Consider the following 12,565-nt stretch of genomic DNA (forward strand, 5'->3'; position numbering starts at 1 on the left):
CTTGGGTCGGTCCATTGACGTAGAAGTAGCACCCGAATCTCTGATATCTATCTACTGCATGTTATTTGAAACCTTAAATCAACATTTGGAAATAGGCATTATTCATGTGATTTAGAATAATTAGTGTTGATAAAGCAGCAAAAAAAATGCCTATTTCTAAATAAATGTTGTTAATATTTTTTTTTTGTTTGTTTGTTTGTTTTTTTACATCATGGAAATTAGTTGCCGCTTGCTCGTTGCTCCTTGCCTCGAGAGAGCGCCGCTGCGGTCGAGAAGATGACAGATTGACGTCATCGAGACTGACGCAGAGAGAAGCGATAGCAGAGGGAGGCAGACCAGCAGCAGCAGCAGCATCCCAGCTAACAAGCGGTACCCCATCAATCTTCCACCACCAGCGAGGTGTTTTCTCACTGAGCATCCTCCAGAAATAACGGTAGGGACACCAGCGGGAGCACCGACTGAATCGTATTAACTAGATACCTGCTTAGACCATAGCCTTAGTAGCGTCTAGGATTCTTTAAATCGCAGTCTTTTCCCTTCGTTGGGGTTTGGTTGTCATTGCAATGTTAGCAAAGCTAGCGGTGTTAGCTGCCTTATGAATGCAGTTGAACAGGTGCTCAGCCACAATTTTTTTTTTTTTTAAAGGAAAAACTGTTATGTGTTTCGACCCACTGCGGTATCTGCTGTGAATAAACTGCACTTGATAGATACCATACCCAAACTCGTATAAAATTCGTATTTACAATGCATTAATAAGCATATTAAAAACGTTTTTTTTTTTTTTTTTTCCCTTGAGGAAGTGAAACGAGGCAGTCAACTCTGCTTACTTCCTGACTTGTCAAGAAGCTTAAGGTTACAGGATATTATTTGACTCATCTGTAGTCTAACATAGTCATAGGTAATATTAGTTACCGTTTATGAACACGTATCATTTTTTTTCTCGTCATCAGTTCAAGTATTCCTTTTCATAGTGGTGTTATCCAACATATTAAGAAAAATAAAAATATGACAAAAACAACAAAATGCATATGCATACACAGTCTTTCACTGTTGATATACTATTTTAGCACGAGTATTACACTCTTTTTAATGTGCTACACACTGTTTAACATAAGTTTAACCATATTCCTCCATTGTGGGGGCCAGTTCGTCCCATGCCCTGGGGATAATATTAATAATACAACTCAGTCTCCCGAAAAGTTGGGATGTTGTGTGGAATGTAAACAAGAACCTTATGCACTGATGTTCATGTGGAACCTATTGTGAAAAATGCTAAATCTGAATGAAGAGATCAGGCCTGTTGCCATAGTTTGAAAATCAAAATGTCTTCTCATTCGTGCTCGGTACAAAATTTCAGGATCTGGACTTCAGGCTGTCATGTTGTGGAAAATGTGTGTCAAATGTGGTGTGATATTGCTGATGTCTTGCTGAGGAAGAGCCTTTCTTTCTCCAAAGGATGCCATCAGGGTGGCAGCATATGTTGCTACAAAACATGTATAATTAAACATTAAAGGTGTCCTCCAAGATGTGCAAATGACCTGCGCCACATGCACAAAGCTACCTCATATGCAACTATGAATGCTGGATGTTGAAAGGGGACGCTGATAACAAGCCGGCTGGGCGCCTCTCCTATTCAGTGCAATGCAAATTATTGCATTCTGAATTTATTATTAACATTTTCTGCAGCCTCCCCCTTTTCTTTGGTTAAATTTGGCTGATTGACCAAGCATGTGATTTTATATTGATGTCGACAAACCTACATCAGAGTGTGCAGGACATCAACAACAGAGAGAAGTTCATGTTATGAAATACAATGAATTCCTCCCTTATCCTTCTATTATCATGCTTTACGTGCTCCCCATTTCGCCCCTCCCATCCATGTTTCTGTTCTCCTCAACCCTTCTTACCCCCCATTATACTGTTCTACACCCTCTGCTCTCCCTCCCCTCCTCTCACGGTCCACCCTGTTTTCTCCCACCGCCACAGAGATAAAAGATAAGATGGCCACCTCCTCCTCCACTCTGGAAGAAGACGAGAGTTTGAAGAGCTGTGAAATTTTTGTGCAGAAGCACAACATCCAGCAGATTCTCAAAGAGTGCATTGTCAACCTCTGCATCGCCAAGCCTGAGCGTCCTATGAAATTTCTGCGAGAGCATTTTGAAAAGCTGGAGAAGGTTGGTGATAAAGTTCAGTTTGAGCACATGCTTGCTGTTGTGGTGATCTGTGTTGACTTATTTTAAGTTGAGCGTATTTTTATTTTTATTTTTATGTCCATGTGCTTTTTGTCCTGCCCTGATATGTGACCTGCGTTGATATTAGAGTATATGCCAATACTTGGCTGTATTTCTAATGTGTTAATTAAACAGTCTTTACATGATAAGTGTTTAAAACAGTTATAGTTAAATACATTTTGAATGCGATATCTCACAGTGTTCCATTTAGTGTACAAAGATTTAATTGGACACAACCTGTATTATTCGCTGGTTACGTTACTCCATCTCATCTGTGGTTTGTGGTTCGGTATGAGCAGACAAAGAATATCTCAGCTCGCTATGGTATTGAAAAAAAGATGGTTTCCAGCTCCCCATAACAGAGCTTTCATTTTTCATCCCATAATCGGAGAATACATTAGGGAATGTGAGAGGAGCACCCATAAAAGCCCAGTGTCCCGCTTCACAGTGTCCCAAATCAGACAGCAGACTTTTTGTATCAGCCCATCTGTTAGTCTGTCTGCGTGTGAGCAAGGAGACAAAAGAGAGGACACATTCATTAAAGGATAACAACTGCCATACACAGAGGAGATTTTTACTTTTTAAGTTAAAAGAGGAGTAACTCTTGTAGCACACTGGCTCACAAGCTAGGTGCCAGCTCAGTGTGCAAGTGTGTATCTGTGTCTTCTCGAGTGGTGTGTTGGCTGATGGTGGCACCAGAGTTACAATATGTTTTTTTACATCCAATATGCTTCTTTAAATCTCTCTATATTTGTCAGCTGCCTTTTGAATGGTATAAACTGGAATATACTGGAATAGACATTATAAGATTATACGAGCTAAATGATTTTTAAAAATAGGTCATCCCAGTATTTAGTCTAGATGGATGTTCTTTCCAACCATTTAGCTTTGATCATGAAGAGACCCATTTGGCTTCGTTGCTCATGAGTGGATCATGAGATTTGTTTGGTTGAACAATGGGCTCTTCTCTCACTCTGGTGATATGCGTAGGTCATAAAGGTGTATGAGCTGAAGCTGCAGGATGTTGATGGTGCCCTGAGGAGAGTTCCGCCTTGGAAAGAAATCACTAACAAGAGCAGTGATTGTGAAGCGAGATCAGATCTGGAGGGACTAAAGTCACTACCCTAATGTCTGGAGGTCCTCATCCTTTCTGCTGTGGTTTATGTGTTTGCATGCTTTCATGTGAGTGTCATTTGATTCCAAAAGTTTCGAACCTATATCTTTTTGTTTTTTTCTCAAGATGCAAATGCTTCATCAAAGAAAATAATGCAAAAGGTGTGCAGAATGCATTGGGATTATAATTCTGGTCAATAAGGCAAAGGGTTTTTGGAAGTGAATGTACAGAAAAGGTCATGTTAGGCTCTTTGTGTTGGCATGTTTTGCAGCTGCTCCTTAGTTCTGACCGCCATCAGAACAGTCAAAGGGAGTCAGCATCAGAAGAGCACAGCTATGACAGCAGAGCTGCTGCTGCTGTTACTGGAGACTGTAATGCTGCATAGTCAGAGAGGCAGCAGGAATACTAATAGACGCGATAAAGCTCAGCAGAAGCGAGTTACTAGTGATTTATGCCTAAGATGGCATGTTGCAGGCCTGCCATCTTAGAAACACACGAAAATTAATAGTTTTTTAATGGGGATCAAAACACTTCATGTCAACAAAAATATCAAAAGTGTGCTGGATAAAGAATAGTTGCATTCATAAATCCGTTCTAATCCACATGTATGTCGTTTTTATGTGAGCGTTGAATTTTTTGACCCCACTGATGTGTAGAAAAGCACATCAGGCATCCTGTGTTATTGCTGCAGCCTGGTGCAGCTTGTGATGCTATCATCATGCACGTACGCACAAAATATGTACACACGCGTACACATTGACACTGCGATGATATGTTATCACAGATGTTTGTTTGTGTCACTGTGTGCTGCTTCTTTTTGGTAATACACGTATGTTTTGCATAAGAAGCTGGGCTTGACTTGTTTTGGAGGTAAATGGTGGTCAGTGACATCACCAAGTGTTTTGGGATGAAATCTGCAAACTTCCACCATCCTATTCCTCCTATTCCAGTCAACCAGTCCAAGTCTGTTTTTATAGTGTGAGGTCAGTCACTCGTGGAGCTGAAACAGGCCATGCATGCTATTGTGGTGTCCCAGTTATTTAAGAGGCTTACTGTGTCGCTTTTGTACCACACAGGGTAACTTTGAGGACTAAATTTCACTCAAATCTCAGTGGCCATTTAATTTTACTCTTAGTGCCCATTTATTCTTTTGATAAATAAAATTACTTTGAATATTTGGACAAATCCCAGGTGCCAGGTTTGACGAATTCAACTCGTCTTTTGGATCAGGAAGCTGTTAAAGAAATAACAGAACAAAAAAGGGCCATTTTCTCCTGTATTTTAGCCTAAATGTTTGTGTGTTTCTTCCCTCTCTCATGGCCACACTCGTCAGTGCTCGTTGCCCACTACAGGCGGTAACCTAGGCAACAGTAGGAGATAGATAGAGTGTAGTCTATCCTGTGTTCAATGAGCCTAATTTATCCACAAAGTTTATCTCCTCTGTGCGCTAATCTGTTGAGGTTTTTCTGTGTGACTATTAGATTGCGGAGCTATATTATATGTCCTCTTTTGACAGCCCTAACTTCATTTCATATCTGCACGGCATCCATTTCCCACAGCAATTTCAGTATTATCTCTAAAATCTTTTTTCTCTTTTGTCTGCTTTCACAGTCTTGTTCTTTGTGTCCTGTTTTTGGCTTTATACGTGTTTTTTGTCTGTCGTTTTTTCTTGAGAGTTCTCTAAATCATCAGTCTGACTAGTGAGATTTGAACCGTTGTGTTTATATGACAACACGTCTTTAATCTAATGTTGTAAATTTTGAAATAACAGGCATCTCGCTTCTTTTCATCCTGCCCACTTAAGCATGGTAATGATGCCTTTGATACGGACGGGCGTTCTCATCACCCCGTCTCTGTCAGCTTGGTGCGTAATTGCGGAGAAGTTCAGTTTTGACACACTGCAGTTTAGTCTGAAAACACAACACTTTTGTGTTTTGCTGCCGCTGAGTTTTTAAAGTGTTCCGACGTAATTTTTGTTAGTGTGCTATTTGCTGTCGGTTCTCATTTACAACAGAACATTTGCAATGAAACAATCAATTTGTATGTTATCTCTGCAAAAAGAATTCTTTGACATGAGGCTAATTAAATCAAAGATTATCAAAGAATCCAGTCTGAATACAAACAGTAAGTTGCTGCAGTCCTTTGTGCCATGGTGATGTGCCTGTAAGTGATTGCTCTTACAATCTATTCTAGACGGTTGAATTAATGTTGGTGGCAACAGTCTGCATCAGCTAAAAGCGCCAGGATGTACTGTGCGAGTGTGGATATGCCATTCATTATTCAAAGTGGACATATTGGATCACAGATGTTCCCTTGAATTCGTCACATTGGATCTTCATCAGTCATAACGGTATCTTTCAAGTGCTGTTGCTGGATTTGCCCACAGAAAATCCATTATTGCCTCTAAATCTCTATTCTTTCCTCTTCCTCTACCATTTGATTTTCACAAGGCCATATCTAATGGCTTCAGGTGTGCTTATATCCTCCTCCCGTAATTTTCACTGTCGCTATGTTGAAAGTAACTCTTTGATCTTTGCATAACACACCACCTGCACTGGGAACTGAATGTTCAGCCCAGTGACAGCTGTCACTTCTCAACTCCCATCTGTATGTCTGTGGTGTTTGGACACGAGTCGAAGCACAATATTCGAGTGAGTGCATGCCTTCGCACGGGTCTGTGATCTTAGCTAACAGGTCTTGCATCTCACAAGAACTTTCTTTTTCAAACTTTTCTTACATTTCCATGGCTTTTAATGAAGTGTCTCGGGGCAATTTATCATTTGCCATAGAATCCCTGTGGAGGGTTTTCATCAGCGAATGCTTTACTGTAAACTTACTGTTATGGACATCATGAGGAAACTCAATCCCGCCAGGTTGTATCGATGTTGCGGCATATTTTCTTTGAGAATATAATTTTTGGTTGAATCCGAATGGTTTATCCAAAGACAACTTGGGTGGAAAATAATTCCACATTTCTAATTTCCCATTTCTATTTTTTGTTTTGACAATATTTTACAATATGAACATGAGAGCTGCAGCTAAGCTTGTCCTCTTTAACTCACTCTGTCTCTCTCTCACACACACATGATAGTCTGTGATGGAGACAGCAAATCCATGGTGATTCCAAGATGCTTATTCCTGTGCTGATGATTACGTGAGCAGTCATTTAGGACTAACATATGTTTAACATATGTCACCCATTTCTTCCAAATGTTTCTGGTGTCAGCCAGCATGTAATTGTATAGGTTGAGAAAATGCTAAATTGCATGGCACCAATCTTAAGTTAGGCAACTTAAATTTGGCCATTTAACTTCAGTCCTTGTGGTGATTTATCCAGTGTAGAATATTCACCGCTGGGAATTAGTGCACCATACAGAACAGTGTGTATGGTTACTGTTTGCTGGATCGCACTATTTTTATTTTGAACAAAACTATACACCATACGCACATTAAAGTTGGAAGAATCTATGCCAGGTTTATGCTTGACACCTTTGTTGAACTTTGTTCATGCTGTTCCTTAAGTTTATTTCTTTAATATCAACATAGTAAAATAGTTGCCAGTGTAATTCTATTTACACTTTTCATTATGCTTGCATTGTCACTCAGAATAATGTGGTGCTGGCTAATACAGGCAGCCAGTGTCGAAGACTTCGACTAAGCGTTCCAACTTCGAAATTCTTAAATTTCCCACATTACAAACGGCCGTCGGACTGCTCTCATTTTCGTCTTAAAGTGCTTCTACACGGCAGACATGCTAGCAAGCTGCCACAACGCTTCAGTGCAGCTGTATCGCAGTGTGGTAGACGTAAAACAACACTGGACTCTGCAGTCGAGGTGTACTCCGTGACGCCCTGTTCTGATACGTAAGTTCTTAAAGATCTGTGACGATGATAGCAGAGAAAGATGGGCAAAAGATAGGGAAAGGGTAATGTTTACACAGACACAGTACTTGCAAGAAAAACAAGCCTGCTGAGGTGTGGGTCCTGAGGACAGAGAGAGGGATGAATAGACGAGTTAAGAATAAAACTGCTAAAATTGAAGCGAAGCATGAGACAAACTCATGGTAACCTTGTGAGCGTTAAGTACACAAGGGGCCATTCTGCTAATGATAAGAAGAGGGAGATACACAAAACCCACATCTTTAAACACTTAATTGCCTCACATTAATATTTGGTCCTTTATTCAATAGTCATGTTACATTACTGTGGTCAGAATAGCATAATAGCTATCATGGACTTTTGATTACTGCTTCTGATCTCAGATTAGTTTCAACATAGTATCGTAACAGCCTAAAAGATTGGCTGCTATAAGACATGGCAGCAGATTCAGGACACTCGAGTGTCACGATTGTGTCTCTGCATGCGTCTCTACATCTCTGTGAAGGCTCGTGTCACAGTGATTTGGGGTTTTATGACAGCATTATGAAACATGCCAAGTAAAGCTCGTGTAAACCCTGCTGCAGCAGCTCTCTTTGTGCGAGTTTCCTTCATATTGCATTATGGGAGAGCTCTCCACTCTGTCAGTGTGTCAATCAGCCACCGTCTCCTCCCTGCCTGTAAGATGAGAACACTCTCCGTGCTGCCAGCCATTCAGCTGTCACCAGGACCTATCATAACAAATCCACCAGTCCTCTCAAAGGCCTCTGATTGATAATTCATCAGGGAGGGTTTGTTTTTTGTTGAGTCTGGTGAGAGCATTTAGAAGAGAATTATGCTTCAGTTTATCTCCCCTATCTTCTGCTGCCTTTGAGTGTCTTTTTATGTGCCTGTGCCCTCCTTCTTTTCTCCTTACAATCAGCCAGTGAGTGTGTCACATACCTTCAAGCACCGCAGGCTTTGAAATTTTAGTTCAGGTCAGGATCGCGAAGGATATTTCACATGAATTATTCTTAAATGTTACAGCACAAGTGTTATCAGTGTCTCCATACTTTAAACTCACTCGCCACCATCATGAGAGCAGGGCAGTTTGTCAAATCATCCTGAGTTGTGCGCAGTGACCCGGGCCTACACCTCCTCCTCCCTGGCTCACCCTGGGTTCCTACAGGTAAATTGGATCCCCAGCCCCTGTCTCCACGGTGGTCCTTCTTTGTACTCTCTCATCTGCCCATTGCATCCCTCTACCTTCCTCTATCAATCTGAGGTTTGTGAGAGAAACAAGATATGCACAGAAATGTCATGGGATTCGGCGAAACAGGCAAGCTGCAGCACTTAAACAATGGCCCAGCCGAAAACCGCACCGGTAAAGCAATACTTTCTCTTTTGATTCGGCAGAATCGTTTGTTTTTACTACGGGGTCGCCTTTAAATTCCTCGGCCGCAGCTAACACTCATTTATACTGTTGATTAACCACCACACTGTTATTATTATTATCATTTGACTGATTGGATGGTTAAGCCTATGAAAGGTTAGAAAATCAACCAGTAAAGTATATCTGTTTGAATCATTTTCTCCTAATGAGTTGGCTGTTATTCATCTGTGTCTGTTGATCCAGAAGCAGCAGAATCTGATTCTCTTTGAGTTTACAGGGGCACAATGCAAATTTCTCTAGTTTTGAAGATTGATATAAGATAATTGCTACACCCAATGTACTGAGACTGCATGCGAACAAGAAGACAAACTTGAATGTGTGCTGCAACATTAGATAGAGTGAACATCATCAGCACTGTCAGACTTAATACAACTGTGAACATTCTGTCTATTGTAGTGCTGTAATGGTGTGGAACAGAGTGATGAGTACACTGTTAGCTCCACTGGTGGATCAGCTTTGCATGCTTCATTACCTGTGTGTGATTGTGCGTATGTGTGTGTGTGTCCGTGTGTGTGCGTGTGTGTGTGTGTGTGTGTGTGTGTGTGTGTGTGTCGTATTTTGTTGTTTTTGGTTCACTCACATGCTTTCAGCCCCAGCAGTGGAGAGTGGAACTGTCTTTGTCTCTGGACGAAGGCTACATAAGGTAACCACTTACGGATGTTTGCTCTTCTCTAACAAATATCAGAAATGAACGAAGAATGGATGTTTTTAGGTATTTGAGCTCCAAACTCTTGAAAACTCGTCGATGGCTTTAATGCCTTTGTGCTGTACATGATGTGTACTTAAGCTGATTAAAACTAGTTAGTCACGGCTGTTCTAATGAGAGTTAGTCATAACTTTTGTTCATATTTGCTTTGTGTTGCAAATGAACAGTACAGCATAGACCTAATTTATTAGAAGTGGTCACCCGTAGATTTAGTTGAAGGTGGAACGGATGATGGTTTTGATAACAGTGACTTTATACGAAGTGAGTGTGTGAGGGATTGGATTTGTGTCATCTTTTATCTGTATCTGTACTTTTTAATCTGTGACCCACAGTCACTAATGGAAAGGCCACTTTTAAAAGAGCTTTTTTGTCCTGCTTACGCTTGTACTCTCTGTCTCCTCTCGTCTATCTCCTCGTCTGTCCTCTCTCTCTGGCACACAGATGCTGCTTATGACGCAGGGAGAGCATAGGGGGAGAAGGAGGGAGAGAGTCTAATATAGGGCAATAGCACTAATTCTTGTGCAGAAAACAGGGTGGAAATGGAGGCAGGATATTAAATGGGGGAATCAGTAAAATAGACCATGTTGTGTTTTTGTCGAGCTACTGTAGAAATACTGAAAGTTTTTTTTCAAACTGCCTCTTTTTTTGTTACAGAAAAGTTAAAGCGTTGCTCCAGCTGTTCTTAGCTCACCTTGAACTAACAAAGACTTCAGTGTGGACACACTTGTTCAACATCAAAAGCCAATCTGCGTCTGAATCTGTGTTGTTTGCGTCCTTCTCCTTGGTCATTGCGAACACAACAATAAAACGACTTGTTGGAGCCAGGCACAAAGTCCTCACTTGATTTCTGACCCTCTGACCTAAGAGGAAAGCATGTGTCGGAGGGAGGGACGGCGGGGTCTAAAGATCAGTAAGGGGTGAAAAAGAACTGTGTCTCGCATACACAGGGGATGTGTTAGATGATGATGTATCCTTTGGGAATGTATGGATCCATTTACTGGGGCAAAACACACAAACATGCCATTTGGTCCGAACAGAAGCCCGTGCTGAGCAGAGTGACGTTTCCCCTTCTGATTCACTTGGACGTGAGAGAGATGCCGTCTGTTAACAGGCATCAGAGCTGGTGTGTATGAATGTAGGTGTGTGAGGCACCGTTGCTTCCTGATCAGACACACCACCAACTGTTCAGGATGCTCACAGTGCCTAGTTGTCATAGTGACAGAGGGTAGCAAGAGGAGCCCGCTCATTGCGCCACCTGATTGTGAGTGTGAGAGAGAGAGAGCCAGAGAGAGGGGAGAAAGCGGTGACACAGAGTTGCGCAGCAGCGATGGAGAGACAGGCTTTTTGCTGTGATCAGTGTTTTCATCAGTAGACTTAGCTGCCGTGTTCCGGGGATTGCAGACATTTTGCCACTTCTTCACGTTGTCTCACACGCCAACTTGGATTATTCGCCTGCGTTCTTGTGTTATGAACGAGGAGATGCTGATGCATTGTGACATGTGTGTCAGGTGTGTGTGAGGTGGGAATCCACGTGTGTTGATTCCCATGCTCACTTGGACACACAGACACATTGACTTGATGCCTGGTGCCTCTGACCGGCTGGGGGACACATAGCAGCCCTGGCCAGGGGCCCTCCATGTCATGGTAAATACTTGTGATTGCAAACTTAACCTGGAGTTAGCTTTCCGGAGCTTACGTTTGCAATTTCTTAGATGCTCGGGCAAGTCAGATACAATTCTGTGCAAGTTGTTGTTGCAAGATAAAGATGTTCAGAATAATTTAAGTGAGTGTGTTTGAATTCAAGTGTCTATTTAATAACTAAACAGCAGCATGTTAGCAATGTGTGCTAGTTGGTGGCTCTGACTTCCTGTTTGTCTGGTGGGAAGTATGTAATTTGCTCTTTGGCAGATGCACTGTGTTACCTGATTGCAGACCTTGCCACCCGATTTAGCCGAGGTTGTGAGCTCTCATCTCCACCTGCAGTCTGCCTTTGCATGTGTCAGTGAGGGTGAGGTTATGTGTAACATTGTGCTTGTGCTCCATTTTCTACTGCTGGCTGTGTTCCCTCAGGCAGTGACTCTGCGTAAGCAAGAGGTCTGTATGTGTTTGTCTTGAAGTATGTTTGCTTGCTTGTCTGACTTGTGTTTGTGTGCGTGAAATCTGCACTATCACACTGTTTTACACAGACACTGAGCAGAGCATCACAATAACCTCTGAATCTAATGAGCAGAGGAAACACAAAGTCAGACACAGGATGGAGTGAAACTGAGAGATGCGGTGACAAGAAATCATTAGATGAGAGGATACCACCTCAAACTCTAAGTCAAAGAGCGAGCTAATGAATCCCTAGACGTTTTAACCAGCTTATTCCCATTGTTGCATGGATATATTACATTTTAATTGTCTCTACATTTGTTGAATCAGTAAGCTAAAAACAAGGTTGTGCAAAGAGTGTGAGGTCTTGGTTTGACAGTTGTGTTTGTTCAGTTTCTGTCATCTTATCTCTCCATCTCTCCCTCTCTCTGGGTCTATCGGTTCCTGTGGGTATGTTCAGTCATCCTAGCACCGGTCATCTCTCATTTGGCCTCTGTTTTTACCTCCTGCTCCTCTGTCAGTATAGATGTTCAGGAGAATGTGCAGACTTCTCGATCCAGACTTTTCCTGCAGTTGCTGGAAACACAAGCTCGTCACAGCGGGAGGCTTTGTGCTGGTGATGCGTTCTCTCCTGGCTGGAAATACAAGAGAAGGGCGTGTGGGGGAAGTATTGTAGAGTGCAGAAGGCAGCACACGATGCAGATTTTTGGTAATAGGTTTGTGTTGACATATGTACCGCATGTATCTGTGCATATCCACAATAGTTTGGAGCGTCCCGAAAGCACCGTCAAAGGACAAAACTCACACCTGCTCACCTGCACAGTGGCAGCAAATGCTCTTGGCTCTTTCGTGCATTGCCTCGCCGACCGATGGCCTGGAGATTTTACAAGGAGGCTGGATGAAAAAAACCGCCACAAGAGGTCCAGAGTGACTGTTGCAAACATTTGCATTCTCACATGTCACCTCTCCAGAACATCTCTGGAAAATTTCAGGACTCCAGTGCGTGGGTGAAAATGGCTAATGTGGGCAGAGTGAACCAGCATCCGTTTCTGCTCAGTGCATCCAGTAATTACTAAATCTTTCTCACAGCTGCTGAAGGGGTTCTTTGCCTTC

At 42.1% G+C, this 12,565-nt stretch overlaps 1 protein-coding gene across 2 annotated transcripts in view; it reads left to right on the forward strand.

The window, feature by feature from the left end:
- Positions 1-299: 299 nt before the first annotated feature.
- The window catches only part of prkar1b (protein kinase, cAMP-dependent, regulatory, type I, beta), a 60,387-nt gene continuing 48,121 nt past the window's right edge, over positions 300-12,565 (forward strand). Inside the window, exons 1-2 of one of the 2 annotated variants that reach the window (XM_075453762.1) lie at positions 300-433; positions 1,987-2,174. In XM_075453762.1, the coding sequence (XP_075309877.1) occupies positions 2,001-2,174 (174 nt within the window). In that variant the 5' untranslated portion in view covers positions 300-433; positions 1,987-2,000. Of the gene's footprint in view, positions 434-1,986; positions 2,175-10,690; positions 11,003-12,565 lie in introns of those variants that run through there. The other variant, XM_075453763.1, reaches the window with a different exon arrangement.

The sequence above is a fragment of the Odontesthes bonariensis genome, chromosome 21 (assembly GCF_027942865.1).
Source record: "Odontesthes bonariensis isolate fOdoBon6 chromosome 21, fOdoBon6.hap1, whole genome shotgun sequence".
In the NCBI taxonomy this organism is placed as follows: domain Eukaryota; kingdom Metazoa; phylum Chordata; class Actinopteri; order Atheriniformes; family Atherinopsidae; genus Odontesthes; species Odontesthes bonariensis.